The sequence below is a fragment of the Python bivittatus genome, unplaced genomic scaffold, assembly GCF_059951505.1.
Source record: "Python bivittatus isolate LINGU-HERP-01145 unplaced genomic scaffold, Pbiv_v1 ctg000100_np1212, whole genome shotgun sequence".
NCBI classification, from domain to species: Eukaryota; Metazoa; Chordata; class Lepidosauria; order Squamata; family Pythonidae; genus Python; species Python bivittatus.
In genome coordinates, this window is record NW_028277038.1 from 6,472,179 (window position 1) to 6,499,676 (window position 27,498).

The 27,498-nt window shown below is 42.1% G+C and overlaps 1 protein-coding gene across 1 annotated transcript in view; it reads right to left on the reverse strand.

Moving 5' to 3' along the window:
- Window positions 1-20,370, reverse strand: part of LOC103049710 (septin-2) — a 42,355-nt gene extending 21,985 nt beyond the window's left edge. The window contains exons 1-7 of the mRNA XM_007422427.3: window positions 20,240-20,370; window positions 12,634-12,686; window positions 11,529-11,628; window positions 8,428-8,514; window positions 7,419-7,542; window positions 5,209-5,343; window positions 3,822-3,939 (exon numbers count right to left, since the gene is read on the reverse strand). Of these exons, the coding sequence (XP_007422489.1) occupies window positions 3,822-3,939; window positions 5,209-5,343; window positions 7,419-7,542; window positions 8,428-8,514; window positions 11,529-11,628; window positions 12,634-12,660 (591 nt within the window). The 5' untranslated portion in view covers window positions 12,661-12,686; window positions 20,240-20,370. The remainder of the gene's footprint in view (window positions 1-3,821; window positions 3,940-5,208; window positions 5,344-7,418; window positions 7,543-8,427; window positions 8,515-11,528; window positions 11,629-12,633; window positions 12,687-20,239) is intronic.
- Window positions 20,371-27,498: the final 7,128 nt, after the last annotated feature.

A 27,498-nucleotide genomic window follows, 5' to 3' on the forward strand; every position in this document is an offset into this window, starting at 1 on the left:
GTGCCAGCCTCATCTTCTTGAACTTCCCACGCTTCTGTTGGGGGCTAAGAACATGCTTATCTCCCTGAGCATGGCCTTCATAAGTCCATTCCATCACATATACATTTTTACCTTTTAAAATTGGCTTTGCTGATAGCTTAACATTGATTTGGTTGATTGTTCTTTCTTTCTTATTGCAAGGAATCTTTCATATTCATTATTGGTTGAAGGAACTGCAGATGGAAAACAGTTCTATGTTCCTTGAAGCACCGTTTTACTTTCAAATCTGCAGCCTGACACAACCCTAGTTTCTACTGCAGTGTTTCTCAACCTTGGCCACTTTAAGATGCGTGGACTTCATCTCCCAGAATTCCCCAGCCAGCCATGAAGTTCACGCATCTTAAAGGGCCAAGGTTGAGAAACACTGTTCTATTGGCTTTAAACCATTAGAAACACACTTACTTTAAAAACATCTCATTCAAAAAGCCAATTGATTCCTCAACATTAAAAAGAAATGGGGGGAAAGGGGGGGGATCATTTTTGCAAAGTTCAGTTCAGATCTGATCAATTCAAAGGTGAAGTTATATTTATCTAACCTGTTACATTAACCAAAAATTTCAGTAATTTTAACCGACAGGCCAATAGCCGTAATAAAATATGTGGTGATGGTGTGTTCAGCAATTTTAACGCTGTGAGAAAACTAGCAACCGTTCTACTGCTATGACTTTAATAAGCTGGACCTCTGGATTAATAGGCTGATGTTGTTATTTAGATTAATTATGGATGCCCAGTCCAAAGACTCTGGAAGGCTCACAAGATCAAAATATACAACTAAAACAGTTAAAAACATCACCGAAGAAGTGAAAAAAAAAATGGCATATGGGTTTGGTTCATCATCACTGTCTAAGCTTAGGAAACCACTGTTTATTAAGCAAGGACTACTGTACTCATGTGCACCCTTCATGGCTGATTTAAACCATGGTTTCCAGAATCGCTGATTTAAAATACAATTTCTAGCTCAGTTCAAACCGCGGCTCTTTCTCGATTTCCCATCACTGGACAGTTTCCAGATTCGTTTGCCTGGCTTAGTAACCAGACGCAAACCACTCTAAAGGGGATGCCAGAAAAGGTGACAGGAAGGACCTGCCCTCACAGCATCCATGCAAACACTACCAATTCTCTTAGAGGAAAAAATAACTCTCCAAAAACAAGAATAAACCCCTAAAGATGAACGGAACAGAACATCCAGACCTAATCTGTCCAAACACAAATGCATGCCCATTTAGCAAATTTAGCAGGCCTCTTTCCAAAGGTTGGGAAAGGCACAGTGTTCTTAATAATCGGATGCAGGACAGAAGGATCTTCCCAGGGACCGCCCGGCATGAGGGTACAGGCCGACATTGGCTAGCTTGCTGTTTGTCAGTGATGGGGAATCAGAAAGCCCATTTTCTCTGGGCAGAGATCTTGGTGATAAACGGTAAAACCGAAACAATGGCGGGAAAGCCAGCAAGGGTGCAGGAATACTATATCACAGCTGTTCAGCCAAGTGCTTTCCTGAAAGGAAAAAAAAAAAAAAGAATTGCAAGGAAAACAAACTGCATTTCATGGTCCCAACAATAAAGCAGCATTTTGTTTCTTCAGACATCAGTTTATTGGCCCCGGGAGGCTCTGTGCGTCTTAAAGATTAGGCTTCCCAGGGTTTCTCGAAAGAGAAAGAAGTCAAAATTCAAAGTTCCTCTCCACACAGAGTCATTTTTTTTCAGCCCAGCTTCCTTGGGTGGGTGTGCACGGTGTGGCTTGTGAATCGGGCATCCATTGGTTTCCATTGGAGAGGTTCACATTTTTTTCAAAAATGAAGATTGAATTCCAATAAGTCAAAACAGGAATTCCTTCAAGATGGCTTTCCTTAACCGAAAGCCCCACCGTTAAGGTTTCTGCTTAATCAAATCATTTTAAAAAACCAGAAGAAGAAAAAAACAACCTAATCCTTACTTTAGATTGATTGCCAAATGGCAGAAACATCTAAAAAAAACCCGAAAGCTTCGAAGCTGTGCCAAGAGAGACGCGTTCTGATCCCCTGCTTTGATTAGAGATTTTGCACGAAGAGATGTTTGGAGGAAGAAAAATATACAGTAGCTAAAATTTCAAAGCCTTGGATCAGCATGAAACATTCTGCCTTATAAAGCTGTCTGTAGGGGAAATCAAAAATAAAAAAGGCGGATTCAAATTGACCAAAATTCAAACAATGGGCAAGATGTTTATTTGCCCTTTCACTGCTAGGGCTGCGGCTTCTGTTAAACCGTCCGTGGACATTTAATTCAAAAATCAACACCAAAGATTCACAAGCTGGTAAGGCAAAGGCTAAAGAAGGTGAAACCAGCTGATTGGGGTTTTCTGGAGGGCAAGGTGGTCACATAAAGAGTTTTAAAACTCTTCATTTATTTAAAAGAATAGTTTAACTCAGTGTTTCTCAACCTTGGCAACTAAGATATGTGGACTTCAACTCCCAGAATTCCTCAGCCAGCATGGCTGGCTGGGGAAATCTGGGAGTTGAAGTCCACGTATCTTAAAGTTGTCAAGGTTGAGAAACACTGGTTTAACTGATATATGTTGATGGATTTATATACACACACACACACACACACACACACACACACACACTGAGTTATACACTGCCTTCTCCAAATATCAGCTATCAACTGTCCTTGGGAACTGAAATGAATATTACTACAACGAATGCCCATAACATCAGCCTCTGCTGAGTCTGTCTATCCCAATCCTCACCTTTTTTTCAGTGCCTCTCTCTTCTGGGAAAAAGAAAATCATTAAAAAGTGAGAAAATTAAGCACCCAGGCTCCCCTTGGCAGACTAATATATGCTTCTACTTAAATGGAAAAAGATTACACCTAGCCAGTACCGTTTTAAGACCTTCAACCGAGAGAAGAAAGGAATCTATTCTTGGGCAACGTCTGCAATAATTCATGCCTGTTTCTCTAAAACCCACGAATTCATGCTTCAGACCCAACGCCTGCCCCGTACAAACCCACACGTGTCAATCCGATTGCTTATTTAACCAATGAGTTGCAAATGAAGCACCGAAGGTTTTCTGAAGAAAAAGGCAGCCCTGCGAAACACTGAAACAACGGAGATGCAGTTGAATCTTGATTTTTTAAAAACATCGGTACACAAAAGGGATCTTTGCGGTATTACCATCGTGGCCAGCTAGGAAAATAGATTTTGTAGCTTTTCCAGGGAGGCCGATTCGATCCTGCAGGGTTGGCGTGCTCCAGGTTCCTTCCATTAAACAATGTCATCGCTCAGGACCCTGGAAGCGCACCTTCTTTGTTGCAGCGCCTGCCCTCTGGAAAGAGGTTCCCTCTGAGATCCAGAAGGCCCCCGTTCGGTGTGGTTTAGAAGAGCCGAGAAGACCTAGTTCTTCATCCAGGCCCTTGACGAGGAAGACGGAGACCCCTAGCTTCTTTTATTTTTATCTTTTATTGATTTGATTTTAATTTTTCTTCGTTTGTTGTGAGCCGCCCAGAGTCACTGAGAGTCGGGGGGCCTACAAGTTTAATAAATCATCATCATCATCATCATCATCATCATCATTATTATTATTATTATTATATTCACAGGTGCTGTGATTACACAGAGTGTCTTCACCATCTTCTTGGAAGCCTTCGGTTCTTGTTACCAAAATACCCACACTGAGAAAGGGCAGAGGACACTGTCTTGCCTTCCAGCCCCCAACTTCCCACCAAACACTGCATGAACTGAGAAAATCTGAAAAGGGAACAGAGATGGTGTTGTTTTTTTTTAAAAAATGTTAATTGACACATTACCCTTCTCTTCAGTCGCTCCCTCTCCTTCAGAGTTAAAGTGTCCGCCTTGGCTATCACAGGGACAATGTTCACTTTTCCATGAAGAGCCTTCATGAATTCCACATCCAAGGGCTTTAGTCTGGAAAATAATTATTAAAAACAAAAAATTAGACGACAACAGCGGCGACAAAAGAGGCACGGGCTGCTTTCACACAATAGCAAGCCAGGATCTCACTGCGGCTTGTCCAAAGCACCACAGGGCCTAGTTCACGTGTACTTGGGAACCTTAACAGGTCAGATTTGGACCAGGAAAATCCATGACTCTACCCTCATCTGTGGAAATTCAATTCTGAGTTGGTCCCATTCTCTTGCTCTCAACCAACCTCACAGGGTTGTCTCCGGGTGGGTAAAATAAGGGTTGTCTCCGGGCGCATAAAACAAGTGGAAATCCCACTTTTGAATATCCCTTTAAACTCCCAGAGGAAAAGCTAAGGTGCAAATACGTGAATTTAAGAAAATCGCTCTTATTTAGTAGATACTTTCTAACTTAACGCTCACCTCAGAATGAGATTTGAAACAGCTTTTCTCAAGCCTAAATGGGATTGCAAGATGACACTACGAACCAGCCAAGGGGAACTCGCGTATCTGGCTGTAAAACTGGGATGAGTCCATACCCAATTTTAACTCAGGACTAAGCCACGTGCAGACCCCTAAACCCTATTTTGGGACCCCCCCAAGACCCTTCTTTGTCATTGCCAATCAGTGGTTGCAAGGCTTCTGATCATCCCAAATTGGAAAACCGGTAAAAACTACAGTGCGTGTCTTAAAACGAGTTTAATATTGTTTAAAAGAAAATGAAAACCCAACTCTTGGCCCTAAATTCAGAAGAAGTAGTCCTAACTTTTGCCACTCTGCGTGCTCCACCCTATAGCCACAAAGATCACCTGTCTGATTTAGATATTATTTTAATGTGGAGGAAACTGTACCTAAACCAGCCCTTCGACCGAAAGGGAAGTACAAACCCTGCAAATTTCAAAACACTTCCACTAGCACATTTCTTCTTTCCTAAGTCCTGTTCCGTACAAAACTCAAACGCCGTGCTTTAGTGCCCCATAAGCTAATTAAATTTCCCATCTTACGGGAATAGGTGGTTCTAAATTCCTGCTTGTCATCAGTTTTTAAGATGTACCCCTGGAAAGTTTCAGCATAAATCCTTTCTGAAACGGAGGCGAAACCAAGATGGAAAAAAAGGGAACTGTTAATCCCAAAGATGATTTTAATTGAATTGGCTAACGACCTGAAGAGCGTCTCCGTTAACAGGAATGATTAAGACCCCTTGCAGAAGGTTACTCGGCAAGGCTCAGGAGTGACCCTTTCATCCTCGGACATAAAAAAACTTGACCCTTACCCGTGTCCGAACGGGGAAATGAAATAAAAGCAGCAGTGCACTCGGTTGTCTACAATGTGGCGTCTATTCAAGCCGCTCTCATCATGAAGGTATCTTTCAAACTGATTGTCGATATACTGGATGATGGTTCTGAAACTGTCGGAAGAAAAGGGAGGGGAGACACGAGTTCTGCCATGAGACAGGGCTTGGGAAAAACGCCTCCTCCTTTCTCACAGTCGCATATTTTCCTGGCACACTTGATTTCTCGCCTCTCTAGAACACCTCTTACTCGACTTTTACAACAACCGTGTGGGGTAGACCAAACTGTGAGACAGGGAACGGACGAGTATTTCATAACCAAAGAGTGCCTCGTCTGACTTAGTCCAGCACAACAAGCTGGATACCGGAAGCATTTCTCCCCTGCTTTGGCTCAAAAAAGCCTCCCAAGTCATGGGGTTTATAATCTAGGAGACACAACACGAAAGGAAAAGAAGAGATGAGGAAGGAGGGGAAAAAAAGCAAACACCGGCACCCATTGGTAGTTGTTTTTATAAGGGGGAGGTGAGAGGGACAGTGGTCCAAAAGAAAGCAGGAGTAAAAAGTTGCTGGTCTGTTTCTAAATTGTTGTGTCCACGTCGAGTGGGTACTGCCAACAGGCTTTGCTTTTGTTCACTCTCCTCTGCTGTGGTTGGATGTTGTCCTGACCACAAATGGATGTGTTTTCTAAGACTAAAGGGACTGGGCCCTTGCAAAGCTTTTCCCAAAACTACCTGAGAGAGAACCCTCTGTTTTAACTCCTTCACTTTCCTCCCAGCTAAAAGAAATGCCGTGCAGGCACGAATTGCATGTAATCACTGCATCTCCTGAACAGCCACAGCGAAATCTCAAGGGCAGGTTCCTGAAGGGGCCCTGGGGAGGCACAATTCTGAAAATTGACTCCTACAAATCTGGAGAGTCCACAGTTTGGGAAATGCTTGTTTAGCACGATGTGTAAAATCTACACCTTCTTTCCCAAACCATGGTTAAACCGACCCACTGCCTAACACATCGTACAAACCCATCACTACCATCAGGTTTCATGATATTCAGAATAAGCTTTTCTGCCAGAGGGAAATAAAAACATCTGCCGGGATGTAGTGGTCTGTGGGAATGACCTTGGGAGACAGAGGGGAGAGCCCCAGACTAGAAAATGGTTAGATAAACGGCAGCTGAGCCCGCAGAAGGAATGGGAGCATGGCAAACGTCTCAGAAGGGACCCTCCCTAGTTTCTTGGGCTGTAAAGGTGAGGGGGGAGAGATGTACTTTCAGGCTTGCAAGATTCTGTTAATGTAACCTTACAATAAAGTCGAGCTTCTACTTCTGGTTCTCTGGACTACCTCGCAAGGCTGATACATGGATGGACAATTTTTCTTAAAGCTTCTCCGGTGCTCTGAAAATGTGGGGGCAGGCAATTTTCAAGAGTTGTTCCATTGTTCCTCTTTGTATCTTCCAGATTGGGGAAGCACCTGCCTTTCCCTGAGATACAGCATTCATGAGATTACATCATATCCTCTTCTCTGCATTACATACAGCAAAGGTAGCGGAGTTCCTTTTTTAAAAAAACTGCCGAGAAAATGAAATATACCTAACCTCACGGAGATGTGCCAACTCTTCCTAGCCGAAGGAAGTCTGGAGACCCCAGAGAGCGTTAATGTTCAAAACCGCTTTGCAAGAACGATCTTTATGAATGCACAATTCATCATCAGTGCCGTGAGAAGCACTCCGAGGTGATGAATCAAAAAGAAACACAACCTTTCTATTGGTTGGGGAGAGAAAGGAAAAGGAAGGCACCAGTGGCCAGTTTTTTTTTTAATTATTGTTTCTACAGTCCTTTGAATCTTCTATTGCAAGTTCAACAACATGACGTAACACCAGGCCTTAGAACTCCTTGCTTTCTTCCACCCGCGCTTACTCTCTCCCTCCCAGGGAAAAAAAAAAGGCAGAGTTCAATTCTGCAGAACTTCAAGAAACCTTTCCAAAGAATAAACACAGCATCGGAATACAATCAACAGGAAATTCTGCTTACCACACAATGGCTAAACTCAAGCCACTCAGAAATCCAAAGAAAAAGGAAAGGGTCAAGGGAGCTTTACTGGGAACGAGACAGCGATGGGGGGGGGGGGCAGGTTAGAGAATGGCACAAGGAAGCCCAGATTTTTGCCAACAGTCTACGAAAGCAGAGCAAAACCTACCAGTTTTGGCTGTTTATGGCATCTCCGTATCCCGGAGTATCCACGACGGTCAAACGGAGCTTCACCCCTCGCTCTTCAATTTCGACAGTCGAAGCTTCAATCTGGACCGTTCTTTCAATCTTTTCTATTAGAGAAAGGTAGGAAATGTTAATATTCCCCATCGACATCCCCAATGCTACTATACCCCCCCCCCCAATGTACACACATAGACGCACAACCTCAAAGTGTTCCAAGATTGGGCTGGTGATCTATTTCTTTAAAAGAGCAAGAGTGAGCAGTCCCTAACAGAGCTGCCAAACAGACCATCGGGCAGAAGGGTCCTATTCCGATCACTCTGTTCCACCTCATATTTGTCCACCCACCCACCCCTCCAGCAATCAGCTCTCTGGAGCTTCAGAGCAAGGCTACCTTGCTGCTGAGTTCACTAGCTCTTTCTTCCTCCTGTGTTTTTTCAAAACAATTCCCTCTATTTCAGAAAACTCTGGATTTCCAGGGAACTCCTCCTTAAGAATTCAAGACTGGCCCGGAGGTCAACCCACTGCTTTTAGTGTGCATGAATGGTTGTTTTTACCACCTCAAATTGGCAGATTTTGTAAGATGCTAACAATTGTGGGCCATGCCGTCAGAGAGGGTTCTCAGGACCACAGAAACAGCCTTTGGGGAAGATGCTTAGCTGAGGACAACACTTCTTCAGCCTGGACTGCAAGAGAGCTAACTTCCAGGTGAGGAAGAATATCCAGCATTGTAATCAGGAATGGGATTAAAAATGTTCTCCCCGTTCTGGTGGGTTTGGATTTTGACCTTTATTGGCCACCAGATTTTGACAACATGATCTCAGGATGCTGTGCAGCACTGTTTCCCATCGTTGGCAATTTCTAGGTGTGTGGGCTTCAACTCCCAGAATTCCCCAGCCAGCATACCGGCTGGGGAATTCTGGGAGTTGAAGCCCCCACCCACAGCTTAAAATTGCTGAGTTTGAGAAACACTGATCTAGAAGAAACCAAATTACCTGCAGCTCCAGGAATGTAACGTTCAGGATACAGATCCGTCAGGAATAAACTATTAATTAAAGTGGATTTGCCCAAACCAGATTCGCCTGTGAACAAGAGGAATATTTAATCACTGGAATAATCTTCCTTCCATTTCATGTAAACTGCAGATTTGTCATACAGTAACAGCATTTCCTTTCTCCCGGTATCCACTCTGTTTTATAAGATAGTATCATCAAAGGCCTTGCTAAATTAGACTTAAAAAAAAAAAAACCTAGAAAAGCATGTCTGTGCATAGGATTCCGTGTTCAAATTTTAAATCTGATCAACTGATTTCTAAGAAGATTTCTATCTAATAATGCCGCGTATCCCTCCAATGCATCGCGGGAAATTTGAAATGGCAACTTAAGGTAGCCACTACTAGTGAGGTCAGAATTATGCCACTGAAGCCCTTTTACAAGCCCCCTCTTTCCTAAATCCTGTGCCAAAACATGACTGTGAACTCAGTGGCTCTTCGTCACATAGCTGATTCAATGCACTGCTTTTGACCTGAAAGATTTGAGTCATTCCTCTTGCACAGGAAGGAATGAGCAAAAGTATTTTGTTCTATGTTGGCACAGAAATGTGCACCCCCCTTGGACATCCTCGTCAATCTGACTGTGGAAGATGCAACCCATTTTATACAAGCCTGTGGTATTTGAAAAACAGAAGCTTTTGAAAATAAGCCTGCTGCTGGAAAACAACCCTGCAGTTGCCTAGCTAAATAACAGTACAGGTAGTCCCCAGTTTAAGTTCCGTTCCCAAGATCTGTCCTTAAGTCGAATTTGTACGTAAGTCGGAACAGTATTATTGTATAATACCTGTATAAATAGTATTGCGTAATGAACTCAAATCATTGTGTATTTAACTCGAATTTTGCTATAATAGGCTCCGTTCTTAACTACGGGTCATCCTTAAACTGGGCATTCTTAACCCGGGGACTACCTGCACCATCTTCTCCTTTGACTGGAGAATTCTCTTTCTCATTTATTTAGAAATAAATGAAAAGTCAAATCCGCACGTATGGGGGCCTGCTTTCCTTTCATTCCCCTAACAATCATCTTATGGGCAGAGAAAGAGTGGCTCACCCAAAGCCACATGGCCAATGCAGAGGTCACTACTCCAAAACCTTAACTGCTACCCCACATGGCTTCTCAGGTAGTTCCCCTGACCATATCTTATTTACTGATTTGATCACATGTCTTTGCAGAGCACCGTTATCAAAACCTTCAGGTGGCTTCAGTTAACAAAAGCAAGAAAGCAATGCCCTAGAAACAACAACGATAAATCATACTTAAAAATATAAGATCTGTCACCTTCATCCCGCAAGCTAAAAAAACAGGCACCGTTCAAGGGCGCACCCATGAGTATGTGGCACCCTGTGCTCCAATGGAACTCTGGAAAAGAACCAGCTTGATCATTCCTGAAAATCTGGGGGGAAAGGGGGAGCCAATCTGTTCCACTGGAGGTGGGTTGTGAGCAATAAGGCCAGCCTCCCTCGCACCCCCTAAACTCTCTAGAGCAGTGTTTCTCAACTCTGGCAGCTTGAAGATGTGTGGACTTCAATTCCCAGAATTCCCCAGCCAGCTATGGGAATTCTGGGAGTTGAAGTCCACACATCTTCAAGTTGCCAAGGTTGAGAAACACTGCTCTAGAGGGTGCATCCACACTGCCCTCGTGGGCAGGATGTAACAGATGGGCAGAAGTTACTTGGTGCAGACAGTCCTAGAAGCAAGGACTATTAATGCATCAGTTCGAGGTTTGTGACTAAGGGTAGGAATTGGCTTCTGAGTTAATCAATGTAGACAGGATTTTATTTTTTTTTTATTTTGCACTGGACCTTGGTAAGTTTTCTATTCCTTGCAGCCATTTCTAGTCCCAAGGCATTTTAGTGCTGGAAGCCAAACATATAAAAAAAAAAAAAAGATTTAATCCACTTGAATACTCTTGCCCCATTGTTCAGGCACCGATTCCTATCCACCTCTGCCATGCACATATCCATGGTGCCATGCGAAGCATTTTACCTTCATCCTGCGGAAATGCAGGGCTGATCCTGAACGCTACATTGTTTAGGAATGTATTTTTCATTTTCCTTCTACAGCTCAAGCGCTCGTTTCTTGCAGAGTTCTCGACTCAGAAGCTGTTCCAAGGGATTTTGTTTTCACAGATTTTAGAGGGGAAGGGAGGAACAGGAAAACGGAGGTGCAAGATTTGTATAGGGTCAAAGCTAGCCAAACAAGAACATGAGCAAGGCATATAGGAGGAATGCCCGCCCTTGTAAAAAGCTATCTGAATATTTTATACAAAATCAATAATAAAGTGGAAGGATTTAGAAAGAGATCTGGGCTGTCCAATCATGAATTCTCAAAACTGAGGAACTACTAGTCCAGTTAGCTGGAGCTGATGGGTGCTACTGTCCTATATTATACTGGGACTCATTCACAGATCAATGTTTAGGATGAACTGGGAGGCAAAATATTTGGTAAAATTCAGCGGAACAGAAGAGTGCTTTTTTGCAAGATGCAAATTTTAAGACTGAGTCTCTGCTTCTACCCTCAATGGTCAAATACAACATAGCACAAAATTCAAACTAAACACACATTTGGTCATGTTCAGCCATAAACTACAGGTAGTCCTTGCTTAATGACCATTCATTTAGTGACCATTCAAAGATACGACAGTGCTACAAAAAGTGACTTACGACTAGTGCCTGAAGTTACAACCATCACTTTGTGATCACAATGGATGCAGCATCCCGAGGTCATGTGACTGCCACTTGCGACCTTCCCAGCCAGCTTCCGGCAAGCAAAATCAATGGGGAACCATGTGATTCACTTAACAACCGCCACAAAAAAGGATGTAAAATCAGGTCCAGTCACGTAATGATTCACTTAATGACCACATCGCTTCGCGACCTAAATTCTGTTCCCAATTGTGATTGTTAAGTGAGGACTACCTGTATCATTAAGCCAGATTCTATCCTTAAGCATCTGAGAGTGAACAAAGGCCAAAAACATATTCAATGGCTCTGCTGTAATTTAACAGCCAAATGTTTATAAAATGGAAAATAAAAACCACATACCGACAACCATGAGGGTGAACTCAAACCCTTTCTTGACAGACTTCCTGTGGACTTGGTTCGGGAGATTGGCAAAGCCCACATATCCTGCGGAGTCGGAAAACTGGAATGGGAAACCAATAAAAAAGCAGCGAGTTGGAGGTGGAATTCATGAAAAGAAAAACACACCAAGATTGGAAAGTTATAAGCTGGAGACCAGGTTCATAAAAGAGAAGCACGCAAGGACCATAAGGGGCATTCAGGAGATCAAGGAATAAGCTGAGCAAAGCCTTTAGACCGAGTTGCAAAGGAAGTACTAGGGCTCATGCTTCCTCTCTCTGGGTTAGATGCAAGTGGGAGAGGATGATGAACATTCTGTCTCTGGATTAGAAGACCTCTTTGCAGGAATTATAGATGGTCCCCATGGACTCTCACTGCAAGGAAATACGGGTTGGTTTTACTTCCTCTCTCACCACTTCTTGAGAATCTGAGGCAGCAAAAAAATGTTTGAAAAAGCGTCTAGTTTCACCCTGCAGGAAGACCTAAGCTTTCCACTCAACCCACACCAGCTTAACTATCAAATTGGATTGGCTGTACATTGACCACGATCCACAGCATGATGCTGTTTTACCCACCCATTCGCAGATAACATGAAGAAAACCAAGAAAATCTTCTGTTAACCATAGTTTGCTTGAAAGCTCACATTGAAAAAACTATGGTTCAAGTTCTGGGATGGGGGGGGGGGAAGCCAGGACTTTCAGCCAATTTTAAACTAGAGATTCCTATCTTGTCTTGACCTGCAGTTGTTAACCACTGTTTTCTGTAATGGATATAGCAGAATTCAGCAATGTACAGAAAATTTTCTATTCTTTTTCTTCCCACTGTTGAACAGAAAGTAAGACAGCGGAGTAGAACGAATAAAGCTGAATCATTATTTCAAGTCATTAAACTGGGATACGTTTATTTAAACAACAATAATTCTCTAAAATGTACTCAAGCTGTTCTTTTCCCTATTGTCCCCCCCCCCGAATTATTGCAAAACACAGGCTTTAGATCCTAAAACCCAAACTAAAACACTGAAAACCAAAAATCACTTTGATGAGCTATGTCTCAAGTTCTTACTCCTCACCTTTACTTTTTCACCAGACTGAGACATGTTCCTGCACACCAAATTTCTAAAGCCTGGAAAAAAAAAAATGCAGAACGTTTAGGCATTAAATCTGAAACTTATTCATTTATCTCTCTATCTTATGCTGCTGGAATCCAGAGATACAAACATACTCACATACATCCTGCAACGAGTTGCAGTGACGGAAACACGTATTTTACTGAACTCAAAGAAAAGTGAGGTATCAGAAGAATACGACGTATTCAAGAGTGAGTCACAAGGAATGCATCATTAAATGACAAATATTTTTCATCCTAGCTTGCCCAGGAGGGTGTATTCTGGGCAATGGTTCATGTTCGTGTTCAAGAATGGCAGAGCAAAGTACAAATTGAATACTCATTGGTACACTACGGAGATGACTTACACGCAGAACGTGAACGGCTTAATCACTTTTCACAGGCTGTGGCTCAATTTAATACAGGGGCAAAGAGAGAGAATCATACAGTTCTGCTTTATAAGTCACAAAAGAGACAGCTGTACCTCCTTCATCACAAGAGCAGAGAGAAACCCATCCCATTAATTTGTTTCCTGTTGATTAAAAACTATTGTTAAAAACTTTGAAGGAAGCAAAGCAAGGATAACAGGTCACTGACATATCCCAGCTTGTTTCAAAACCATTAACCATACCTTCCTGATGGGACCAGAACGCGCCAATTCGATTGACAAGACTTTCTGATGGGGCTCACACACCTAATATTATGTGGTTTCCTTATCTATACCTTAGCTTAATGGCCAGACTTGACCAATTCGGCTTGTAAATCATGGTTTATGGTGTAGCATGATGTGAGGACCCAGCCCATCTTGCTTACTTAGAAGGGAGAAACATACAGGTAATCCCCAGTTTAAGAACGAACTCTGTTCCCAAGGTCTGTCCCTGTTGAATTTGTATGTAAGCTGAGACAGTATTATTGTATCATGCTGTATAAGTAATACTGTGTAATGAATTTGAACCACTGTGTATTTAATTCAAATCATTGTGTATTTAACTTGAATTTTGCTACAGTAGGCTCCATTCATAACTATGGGTCATCCTTAAACCGGGCGTTCTTAACCCAGGGACTCCCTGTACACGGAATTTCTGCCCGCCTGCCAAATTGGTAACTTAACCTCCAGATCAGTAGTAATGTTCTGAATCCCACCTGTAGGTTGCAGAATTTTAACTACATGAGTGAAAACCCCTCTCAAACAGAGGGAACGAGAAAGTTAGCTATCGTCAGAACAGTCGAGCAAACACTGACTTTTGGTTTCGAATATGGGTGTGTGATTGCTCATGTGTGGACGTGCGCAGGGATGTGCCCATACATCTTTTTTTATATGAAATTAATTGTTTCTTTATTTAGAATATCTACAGCAACTGAAGAGGAAAGGCACAAGACATTTCAGCGCTGTGGGATTTTGACAAACGCACCTCAGCCTGAAAGGGAGGAAGTGACTTATAGAAAGACACCTGCAATCCTCAATGCAGATGCTTTCCTGTTCCAAAGAGGCAGGATGCGACCCGAAGCTGCAGAGGGGGGAAAAGAAACCCAATAGGTCAGCTAACTGCTTGCGCTCGCGAAAAGTGGATAAATGGCACGGATGGGTTTTGCAGTTTTTTTAAACTTTCCCCATTGCCAGCCAGCGTGAGTCCGTACACACACACCATCAACGTTCGTAACTATAACCAACGTTTTAGCAATACTTACATATCCATTCAAGTTCTCGCCAATTAGCTACAGGGAGTGTACGTATCACGAGAAAATAGACCGCGGTAGAGGACAATTTCACTTGGAAATAAGCTCCCCTTGTGTTTGGTGGTACTTAGACTTAAAAGTAAAAGGCACAAAGATTGAACCTTAATTAGATGAGATTGGGCTGGGTGCAAAGACAAAGGTCTCAAATGGCTATTATGGCAGAAAGACTTTGGGTCCCCATCAAAGCAGAGTTTCTATGGTTCAGTAATGCTCAAGGCAATTTGGAATCTCTTTCTACACCAGTGTTTCTCAACCTTAGCATCTTTAAGATGCGTGGACTTCAACTCCCAGAATTCCCCAGCCAGCCATGCTGGCTGGGGAATTCTGGGAGTCGAAGTCCACATATCTTAAAGTTGCCAAGGTTGAGAAATACTGTTCTACACTGTCATCCAAGCAGCCTTGTTATTCAATTTCATCCAAGCCACCACACTTTCTACTTTCTCGACTGTTATGATTGCAACCACAAACACAATTGTTAAGTGTTGACAAAACACCGCACTGCAAAGGAAAGGAATCTCTTTTCAATCAGCACGGCGTAATCCTCCCTTTTAAGGATAAGCAGATCCGTAGAGGAACTCACCTTTGATACAAATCATTTGTTTTGTGTCAAACGCGTTGTTTTGTTTTGCCACAAATGTTTTGCCACAACGCATTTGTTTCCTTTAAAATTAAAGAAGCAATTAAAGGGGGATTGTTTTTTCAAACCAATGCTACATCTTTTGATTTAAGGCAACCACTTTTTAGCCTCAACACATTTTCAATTGTTGCCTATTCCTGACTACCTCCCCACCACACACACACACAGAGCAAAGCGCTGCAGCTGAACAAACAGACCTTTCAGTAGTCTTTGGATTAATTCCCAGATATTTTTCCTGAAGGTCAGCTGGATAGTCAAATCAGCTTTGCTTAAGCTCTGACTCGCAGACAACCTGTAGCCTTTTGCTTCCAACATTTCTGACACCCCTCTTTGTTAGATGTAGGGCTGTCATCCCGCAGCTAGTATAATCCATGCTGTCAGTACAGTATTTGCAATTTAATCTAGGGAAATCTTTTGGTCCAAAAAGGCTAGCAAGAGAATGATAGCTCTTTTTCATTTTCTCTGGATACCTAATCAGTATCTATTAAGAAGGGGAAGAACAATCCATTATGCCCCCATATTCATTTGCTTACCTGGCAGAAATTCCTCTCCATCTATGTGTAACTTTTAAAGCCAAGTTAGCTGCCATAATTAACCAAAAAAATCCAAAATTCATATTTGGGCAGCATGCTAATTTTAATAAATGGCATGCCAGGTCCTGAATTCTAGAGCACTGTTTATCCAATAAAGGAAAAGTGAACAAACCAAGTGGAATAAATGATATGGAAGTTACTGGTTCACACATGTTAACTCATGGTTTGTTCAATAAGCCACAGTTGACTGGATTTGCACATCTTGCTCAACCATAAACCACATCTTCCAACCATAACGGCAGGATTCATTCCACATATCAATATATCAAGGCACAGAAACCACATTATAGATTAATCCAACAGATAAGTCCAATCTTAAAGTGGAATGGGAAGGTTTCAAACATCCTTCATACAACTCCATAGGTGCTACAATCATTTCAATTTCAACTGACACCTACTGGAACAAATAAAAACTAGCTAATTTCTCACTGCTTGATGCTAAAATCCAGTTGTTGGTCAGAACTATCTCCCAGCTACGTATCCACCCACGCTAACAAACGGCTGCAAACATTCCATGAATGCAGAAGTAATATTGTGAATAATTACCTACCTGTATTGCAGCTAGAAATAAGCCAGCTTAGGCTACAATAACTTAACGTAAACAGTGGGGCAATGGGGGGAATTTGAAGAACAATCCAGAAAATCCGATCTTTTCTGCACACACTCCACTGTCTAACCACCCTTCCACTAAAAGCAGGCTAGTGCATCATTGTGTTATACTTAGGCTGGAAAGCTATGCAGGATTAGGCCTGATGTAGGGGAGAGGTCAAAAAAGTCAGGATGTCGGCTGCAACCATACAGTGAAAGGTCCACCTCTTTTTTAGGTGCACCACACACAGACATAAAAAACCAGCAGGGCTTTGATTATGTGGCCATAACTGGCCATCCATGTCACCAGGAGTCCAACTCAACTCAAAAAAAGACTTTAAATTTATCCTTGTTGAAGAAGCTTTGCAAGCATCTCAACAGAACAACAGTAAACCTAGTATGCAGAATCAATCAATCCACAATGACATAAAAACAAACAGGCCGTCTTCGGGGGACCTGATTATTTTACCAGCTAATTGAGAGAATCCAATATGCTTATTTTATTTCCAGGACCAACAGCAAAGGGCCAGCAATTTCTGGAGACTAAGTATAACTTTTTTTTGAGCTGGGAGTTCTAAGAAAGTCAAAGGACATATCTTGCCATTATATAACCTGACCAGTCACCGTTCCTCAAAGAGCTCCTGAACTACATGTCTTGTACCAAGACATTTCCGGTCTTTGGGAGTCTCTTGTGCGTTAGACTCCAAAAGTGCACAGTGATCGAGAGCAGACTGTCCTATTCAGCCCAACGGGAGCACCATGGAAGATGCCGTCATACCAGAATCCCAGTATGAGATGGGGGCCTCCTGCAGAAGAGGCAGGAAGGAAGCCAACTCATTTCCTTTGTAACTCCAGGATACAAAAAGTAAATATACCAACTGGCATCTGAGGATTTCCCTCTCCGACCGCAACAAAATGAAATATTATATAAAGTTTTCAAGTTCATGGCATGTAAAAGATGCCTGCCAAATGGCTTGGGGGCCTAGGAAAAAGCAGGCAACCGTGTCATAATAAACCATGGTTATTTCTGCCTCATTCTTCTTTTTTTTCCCAGGCTTTCAGACCCATCTTTTCCATAACATGCTATAGTCCAACTCCTTAGTTGTATCTTACCTGTAGCTAAGCCTAAAGTAGGGAAACTGAAATTATATTGCAAGTAAGTCTGCAGCAAAAAGAAAATTTTGGAAACCATCTGAGCCAGCCGCGATGCTCAAGGCAGAACAATGACAGCTACTGAATCTTTGAAAATTATTATTATTATTTCAATGAATGTGTATGGCTGCCCATCTCAAAATCATGATTCTGGATGGCTAACAGCAGTTAAAAACACCATAACTGGCTCAGCACATTGGTACTAGCTGTTAACGCCCTTCTGCCAACACCTCCTCAAGAATGTACAACACTGTAGGTTCTACAACAGGAATCACACTTCTCTTTGCACAATGGATCGCGCAAGAATATTGTTGTACTCAATTAAAACGTTTCCCATGAATGTTCTCGCAGAGGGCGGAGAGCCTGTAGCCTTCCAGACGCTACTGAACCACAATTCCTAACACCTCTTACCTCATCAGCTGCAACTACTATAATGAGATTTGTAGTTTAGCAACAACTGACTCTTCTCTCTGCTCTAGAAGATGCTCTCCATGTAGGGAGACGTACTTTTGATCCAACTTCCCATTTTATTAATGTTCCTTCAGAGTTCAGTAAATACACTCAAGAAAATGGTGCCCATTATTGCAGAAGACACAGTCATTATATAATGGCTTTTATCCCTTGAAGCATTTATAATTATAAGCGATTTAGCAACAACACTGATAACCACGCTGACCCTGCCTGATGCTTTCAAAACCTGGATGCCTGAATTCAACAGCTTTATTCGTTTTAATGTCCAAACCAGACATTTTGCAGGCACTGGAAGGAAGACACAATTGGATGCAAGACACAAGGAAGTTTTTGGCTCTCTTGATTTAAAATGATTTCTCAAACAATGACACGGACCTCTGCAAAAATCAAGTAATTACTTCTTTGGCAAGGAGCTGAAAAACCTTTAAAGGCTGCATATCCCACAGTTTAAAACCCGATGCTGTGGGCGGGGATGGAAGCAGGAAGTCCTGAATGCATGTGGCATTCCTAAAATGCTTTGGGAATTGCAAAGCCAAGCACAGATTGGGAGCTGATGAACAAAAGTGAAGGGGAGAAGAGAAGAGAACAAGATTCAGAAATCCAGAATAGCTAGCTGGATAGCCATAGTTAAAAAGCAATTTGGTAATCAATAAGCAGTAACTGTGTTTGCAAGGTAGGGGAACCCCAGAATTGTGAATGACTCACAAGTGTGAGTCACAACTTAAGTGCCTCCATTTGGCTTTCATGTCAGATGGACTAGTTCAGCAAATTATGGGTATAAGAATCAGGGACTTTGAACTGGCTCCCTCTTAAGAGGCCAGAACCAAAACCATGGCTTGCCTTAAGCTTCTAGTCTGTGGTTTGTTTGGAAACTTAGAAAGGTGCTTTACAGTTGAGATACTTCCAGTGTTAGGGGCAGCCAAACAACTTTTTGACATTAAGGCAAAATTCTTCATGTTGGCTTATATATAAAATTAAGCAGATGTCACATGAAGGCTACAATTACCTAAACACAGAGTAACAATAGGGATAAACAGATAACTGAGCTCAGCAATTCCTCTGAAAACGATCAGATATATTCACCAAATCAGATTTTCTAATCCAACCAGCAAATTGATTCCAATCACAGTAAGCAAATCCAGGGCCTCCAAACTGATTTAAACTATTTCAGCACTTTGTGAGAAACTGCATTGCCAATCCAGTCAGTACAGTTCAACAATTTGGACTTTCTATTCAAATCCATGTTGCTTTATCAAACATGAAATGACATTACAAATCAAAACCAGATTTTAAGTGATTGGTACATTCCTAACAAATCGTTTTAGCTGGTCTTATCATTCGTAGCTTCACCCAAATAGACTTCTGGGCCATTCACTGTTGGGGACCATGCTTTACTTTTTGAAATAAAGACCAGGGAAATGCTATCATCAAATAATAATAATAATAATAATAATAATAATAATGATGATGATGATGATGATGATGATGAAAGACAAAAAAGTCTGGATATTGCAATGCCTGGAGACAGCAGAAGAGAAGAGAAAGAACTGGAAAAAATCACAAAATATGAAGACCTGCAATTAGAAGTAGAACGACTGTGGCAAAAGAAAGCAAAGATAGTTCCAATAGTAATAGGTGCCTTGGGTGCAATCCCAAAACATCTGGAGCACCACTTGAACACCACTGGCGTTGACAAAATCACCATCAGTCCATTGCAAAAGGCAGCTTGACTTGGAACAGCTTCCATCCTGCAACCATACCTTGAACGCCATCAAACAACATCTGCCTATCCCACGTCCTTGGGAAGGACTCGACAGGTGGACAAAAAGCCCAAATCCAGTCTAAACATCTGGCTGACTGTGCGACCAACCCTAATCCTAATAATAACATTAAAAAACACACCTCCACTCAAGGAATGCAAAGGTAAAGCATGCTTAGAAGAAGGGAAAGAATAAGGTCTTCTGCATACTTCGTCCTTTGAGACCGAGACCGCCCCCATTACATTTGGAGGAAAACCCTTCCCAGTATGCATGCATGCATGCATGCATGTATAAATAAATAAATAAATAATGGTAATAATAATTAAAAAAAAACAATAGAGATCGTCTCTTCGGCAAAGAGGGAAGCTGGAGCATTCTCAGAGGATGCAGCAAGCGAAAGAAGAGGCCTTCTGCAGGCCTCCCCTCTGCATTCTTGCTCGCCCCCCCACTCTCTGACACTGACACACACACACTCTCCCACACCCACATCCACACCTCCCGTGCCAGGGACCGGCAGCGCTGCTCGTTGCACCCCGGGCAGCCTGCTCCTGCCAGCCGCTCGTGCACGGGCGGCAAAACCGCCCCCGGGAGGGGCGAGAAAGCGAGGCCGCGGCCGGGCCGAGCATCCCTTACCTTCCCCCGAGCCGTCGCTCCGTCGGCGGCCGGGCCCAGAAATGCGGAAGAAGGCGAAGGATTCGCGATCCCAACCCCACCTCTATCCCATGTCCCTCACGGCCCTTCTAGCGTTCTCGTCTCTATGCTCCCCGCCGGGCCTTTCGGCGATTGAAAGAACGGGAGCGCCTCGGAGAGGAGGGAAGGCGGGCTATAGAAAACGAGTCCTAGAGCGGCATCTTTGCTGTAAGATGCTTTAGGAAGGGTTCTTCCCCTGGAACCACTTTATTCTCTTATTCATTCATTCATTCATTCGTTCATTCATTCTTTTTATTCTGGGAGCTGATTCCCTGCTTTCCTTTGCAAATCAGGGGAGGGGCTGGAGTAAGCAGGAGGGATTAAGTTTGGAAGTAGAATTCATGGATGAGTCAAGAATGGGCGTTCCCGGGCATCTGGCCTCCTCCCAGATTTAATTATTATTTTTCTTTCGTTGCAACGCAATTAAATTTTCTTTAGTTTTTTTGCAATGCCCTGCTCCGTTTTGCACAGCAGGTTTAACACAGTTCTTGAATTTGCCCCTCTTCTGGGTTCGCGTCAAACACTGTGTGGTAAAATTCACCAAGAAGGAAGGGTTCCCATAATACCTGGTAAAAAGCACTGTGTGAACGGAGACTTTTCTAAGTTTACACCCAAGCTGAAGCTTCCTTACTAGATACCCTTTCAGATCTATTGGACTACAACTCTCATAATCCCCAATCTCGGCAGGGCCAGAAGAGATGCCCTTAACCCCAAAGTGGCTGTGATTGCCTGGAATCCTACAATCTAAATACCTGATTACCTGAATCTAAATGTCTGAGATCATCAGGTTGGGAAAGCTACTTTAATTGCATGTGCACATATCTGCAGAAACAATCTATGTACCACTGCTTTCCAAAAAGCAAATTGACAGATTTCTGTCTGAAGAGGATTACAGTCTAATCCAGTGTTTCTCAACCTTGGCCACTTTCAGATGGGTGGACTTCAACTCCCAGAATTCTGGGAGAAAGTGGCCAAGGCTGAGAAACACTGGTCTAATCTAATCCCTAGTACAGGTACTGTATTAGGGAATGAGCAGAACAAGAGGCAGTAATGAGAGGAAGAGGAAGAGGAATGTAATTGTTTCAGTGGTACACAGTTGGCTGGGTTACAAATACTCAGCCACTAAAAGTCTTCCTGCAAATGTAAAGTCTGAGAAGGGACTTAAAGGAAAGTCAGTGTGGGAGAGATGTATTTCGTGCAGCAAAGATGGTGGAGAATTTTGGATGGTTCAGAGGCAGAGGACCAAAGATACAGGACAGATGCCACCATATAGTGATGCTGGTGGTATTAAGTGGAAATACAGCATGAGGAGCTCACACAGTATTCACAACCTTCACCAGCCAGAAATGCCCTCTTCCAGGACACCCCATTCCATTCCTCTTTCCCCCTTATTTCCTATCAGATATAGCTTTCCTGTCCCGTTCAGTGTAGGTCAAGGGAGTCTGCAGAGTGTGGTCCAAAAAGTCAGGAGGATGGTCATGAGAATACAACAGAAGCTCTGCCTGTTTTTTAGGTGTGTCACCTGTTCAATAGCGACACACATAAAAAACAGAGCTGCTATCGCACCATTGCAGCTGCCATCTTGACTTTTGGACCACACCCAGAGGACACCCCTGGTGTCGGTCATTGGCCATCCTTAATCTCTACTGGACTGCTTTAAAAACTACATTCCTCCCCCTTTACAGGTTCAAACCTTGAAGTTTTTTTCATTCTTCCACCAAATAAGGAAACCATGCCAGGCCAAATTGATCGATATGACACAAATATCACCCAACCCTCAAACAACTTTTAGTTGCACAGGGACCAAGATGGGACGGACTTTGGACTGCAGAACTGAACATTGAATTGCCTTACCTAATTTTTGGATATCTTTCTGCTTCTTTCTCATCTCGTTCATTCTTTCTCTTTTTTTCCTCTTAACATCTTCCTTGAGGAAGATTTCCAGAGAATTTAAAAGCTTGCCCACCATTTTATATAACTCTGGTTACTCCTAATAAAGATTTTTTCCCTCCATGGAACTACATGAATATAAGAAAAAATCTCTGCTTGTAGCTTCCACACTGGCATTAGCCGAAGAGCAACGCTTGCTCGTTTTCATACACAGGCCCTGAGCAAGAGAGTTTCTCAAAGGATTAAAATTATTATTTCTGAAGTTCATCTATTCCCTTGGGAAATTGGGCAAGCTGGAAAAAAAAAATAGGTTGGACCCGTGTGGTTGCATGCAGATAAGTTCTAATCTAATTTCTGAAAATGTGTCTGCTTAGACTATTGTCTTTTGATCTCTGCCACCAGATTCTTAATACAATAGTGTTTAGATAAGTGGTGCTGAAGGTCATAGGATGTTTATTCTGAAAATTAATATGCTATTTACAGATGTTTTTAACTGCTTCCGTGGACTAGCAACACAAGCTGAATCTTCTTCGATGGGTTAAGGTTAAATTTTATCTCCACCCATACAGATGGCAACTGGCAAATAGCTACGTTCGTACCTTAGAATCCCTTTCTTGATGGAAAAGCTAATCTGGGTAAACAACAATAAATACGAAACTTGGGTTTTCCCTCTGCTTCTATTACAGCCTCTCTCCTTTTCTTCTGATTGTAAGTGCTTAGGGCATTATCTTTTCAAATCTGCTCCACTACACAGGTGATGCTATAGATCCCTATATTGTATATCTATATTGAGAGGGATTAATATAGAGGTTTATACGGCATGCTAAATTTTTATGCGTCTGTTTGGTCTTAGCTTATCACATTGTGTAAACCCAACACTGTACTTTGTAAAGCATGGTTTAAGGACTGACCATGCAATGTGAACTTAGTTGGGCTTATTCATTAAACAAAGTGACTGATTTTGGTAATGGATGACCTGCTGTTAGCTCTTTCAGGTAGTTCAGACAAGAAACCCAATTATGAATACTAACTCTATCTTTATTGTAAGGTTGACAGAATCTTGCAAGACTGAAAGTATTTCTCCCTTCCTCTCCTTTTACTCTCTGGAAAACTAGGGAGGGCCCATTCTGAAATGTTTCCCACACCTCCTCTCCTTCTGTGGACTGAGATACCTTTTACACACCAGTTGTCTAGTCTACAAGTCTTCCTCCTGTCTCCCAAGGTCATTCCCACATACCATTACACCTGAATTTCTTTAGATGTAGGTTCTGAATTTGGCCTCCCACAGGTAATCATTATGGGCCATTTTCTCTGGATATCGTCCTGTTCATTCATGTCAGTTTTAAAATACAGCACTCAGACCTGAACACAGGAAATACTGTAAACAACAGAAATATAGAACTGAACACAACCATCTGACCGGAGCAGAACAGACTGGAATTCTGACTTTTTATGACAAACAAGGTATGCTTCGCCTGTTTAAAGGATATTTATGCCTTTATTGTGTGCATGCATTGAGTTAGGTAGCAAACTACAAACCCCTGGCCCCCTCTGGATTTTTGGACTTCAGCTCCCATAAAATGAGCCAGTATGGCTTTGGGGGTTTATGGGAACTGTAGTCCAATTTATCCAGCAGGCACTTGAATGCCTACTCTAGAATATTTATATAATTCCATACATATACCCACCCAAGGCACAAATATCCATTGCAATAAACAAGGTATAATAGTTGAGTTCATACCTGTGTTTTGTTAAAACAAAGCATCATTATTAAATTAACCACCATTCGCTGGGTTCATAGAGCCTAAGGATACCCCATTTGGGCTGCCAAAGTTCCAATGATTGCCAGATGTCAGCCCTAAACCACATCATATCATGAGATCAGACACTTTGTTCTCCTTCTCTGTTTTGCTTCCTTCCCCCCTTAAAAAAAATGTTTGCGGATAGATATCTATCCTGCAAGGGAATACACTTCCCTTTTGCAACGAATGGCAATTTAAAGTTGTTCAAGAAGTGTTATCTTGAGTTCTATGGAAGAACATTTATTACATGAACTTAGTTGTTCCCCTGGTCAGCACAACATGAGAAGAATACTTTAAAAGTTCTGATTAATTATGAAACAGAGTCAGCAGCTTTGAATTCACTTAGACTTTTCCCCCTGTATTTCACAAGTTACCACTTTTAGGAAACCGACAATGCTGGACAAGGAGGTACTTTTGATACCAGATCCCTATTTTTAGAAGTACAAAATTGAGTAACTCAAGACCTTGTGGTGTCATGATGCTTCTTCCTCATCTATTTTGGTGGACGTGATATAAAGCCTTAAAAAGAATAACGCTGAGAAATATTTTCCAAAATCTGGGTTTTCTTATCTATAGAATTATATATTAATCTGATCTATAATTTCTAGTATTGACTTAATGTACTGTTTATAGTTTTGTCAATTATTGGTAACTGGTAATTATTTAGCAAGTATATCCAGTTAAAGCTCAATAGGGATGGGGGGAGTTGGTTTGAGAAAGGATACAATATATTCTATAATATCATCAGTTCTTCCTGACATACTGGACCATGCTAGCTTTTATGATACTTGAAATCCATTGCTTACCAATCATCCTTTATAACTGGCACCTTATTTCTCATTTCCTCCTGCACATTTTTTTAAATTTATATTCTTTTTAAAATATTTAAAAATGAAAAACCTAGAAATATTTTTTTTCTCACATTTGTCAATAAATTTGCTCAGCCTTGATGCTAACGACAACAAAATGAAAAACATGGTGAGCCTTAATGGTTGTGGTTTATGTATTGCTTTTTCAGGGTAGAGGTCCTTCACTAAGGGGCAAAAAGCACCAGACAAAAACTGCAGAAACCAATTGATGTGCATTAAAAAAAAAAAAAAGTTGCAGTGCAATTGAGAAAGCGTTGAGCAGGATCCCACTCCTGGTAGATTGGCACATTGCTCTTGGCACATTGGACTAAGTCCTGTTTCTGCACCAACACTGCTGCTAATCCTGAGTGAAAATCAAACGATTCAAACCTTGACTGTGAACTACTAGTAGTCTTAACAAGGAACCATGCTTCAAACCAACATTTCTGTCTGTAGTAGGAACCCCCAAACAGACGTGCCCCAAGTAGTATTTTTCAAATGTGTTTGGATTTCTGTCACTCCCGAGAATTGCAAACTGGTGGGTGCTACCAGAAGTAGAGCCCAAAGCTAGCCCACTGAGAAATAAGAGGAATGGGGCAGAAATTCACAAATAACCTTGTTTGAAACTCTCAGGCTCCGTGAAATCGTGACTGTCAACTGAAAAGAAAATTGCAAGGCTGGAACTGGAACATCCCAAAGAAGGGAAGAAAGGAATGGCTGGAACTGTGAGCAAAGGCATTTCAGTTAATAGCTAAGGAGGATCACTATTCATAGTGGCTTTGTAGGGAAGGGGTTAATCGTGGATATGAATCATTTCAATAAATGGATAAAATACAAAAACAGGAGGACAGTGGTCAGTGAAAGTTCCATAACATTTGACAGTTCGAAGGCCACAGGAAGAATAAATCCTACATTCTGTTTTTTACTTCCTTGAAGTCATTGAGTGACTAGTCTTCTTCTGCTTGGAGCAGTGTTTCTCAGCCTTGGCAACTTGCAGGTGTGTGGACTTCAACTCCCAGAATTCCGCAGCCAGCATGCTGGCTGGGGAATTCTGGGAGTTGAAATCCACACACCTTCAAGTCGCCAAGGTTGGAAAATACTGGCTTGGAGAGTTCTGCTGATTGACAGACAGAATTCTGAGCCTCTTTATAGAATTTTATTTCCAACCTTCTGTGGGGTTGGAAAGAATCAGGAGTGTCAGAGTGGGGGGGAAATGAAGACTTTTCCTAGCAATAACTTGGCTTTGGACCTGTTGGGTCATAGGTTGCCCTGAAGATAACGTGGTCTTGAAGAGAACCACCTCATCCCAGCCTTAGAGAACTTTTCTCTTTTGGGAAAGCAAGCTCAGACTAGAGAATCCATTCTGGCAACTGAAAATGTAGAACAATTCTACAGAAAGACAGAACTGAGAATAGAGGAATGTAAACCCAATTCTGCCTTTGCCTACTGCGTGTTGTTTGAAGTGTGTACATTATGCAAGATCATATCGCAGAACAGAGAAGGCAAACTGCTTAAGATCATTCAACCTATTCTGTGAGTCATTTGAATCACAAGCATGTCCAGGGTTCAGACTAAAGACAGAACAATAAGGGTTTGTCATGAAACAATGACTCGTCCTCTCTGACAAATTTCTGCAAGAGGTCCACACACCTTTGTGCTTCCTTCTTTAACCACCAGCCACAGCTTCTCGTAGCTGAAATTATTCCACTCCTTACAAAATGGATCAGGATTTCTCTTGGGCAAAGAAAGGAAGAAGCAGAAGTAGCTAAATTGTCCGTGAAGATGCTGGGAATTGGAGTCCAGCAAAACCACATGTTTGCAAGCCAACAGAGAGGATAAATCCTAGATAGGTGGCAGCATGACCTTGGCTGGTCTGAAGAAGATCAGGGTCAGTTCTAGTTAAGTAGGGTAGACCTTTAGGAAATCTGAGGTTTACACACTAGGCAGGGATGACAAAAACCATTAAAGAAGTCAATGGCAAACCACTTACACAGTGTTGCCTGATGGAGCCTTTACATTTAGAGTATGACCCCCTAGCATCAATTTCAGAGATTGGGATCTGAGATTTCTTCCTACAAAACATGTTCTCTACTGTCCATTTATGGGTTTTTTATTAATAGAAAAAGCAATGTTTCCCTCAAGTGGAGCTTCAAGTCCTGGTGGCCATATGGACATCAGGAAACAATGTTATCTATTGCAGATTCATATTTCTGCAATCAGCTTCTCAACATATAACTGTGGATTATGGGTTTGTTTTCCCCCACCCAACTGGCATTTTTGGTCTGAAATGGGTTCCTCTATCCTCTGGGGCTGGCTGTTGTCTTCAGTTAGATAAAGAATGGATGAATAGTAAGAAAAGATCCCCATATTTGCAGATATTTCTGACTGAAAAAACCTGGGGGACGGACTTCCGATGACAACAACATCCTTATGATCGTCTTTCTACACCACTTGTTTATCGTTCTTCGCATGTACTATTCACATACATTGCGTCACTTCCCTCTGCGCACAGATGGAATTTTTGTGGTTAAAATGTGCACCCTCCAGGAGCATTTCCTTTTTAGGCCTGACCAACTGAGCATATTGCATGAACTGGCAGGGGAAATCAGGAGTTCCATGCTTCAAATTGCACATCAAAGGATATGACCAGGTTTGGTTTCTT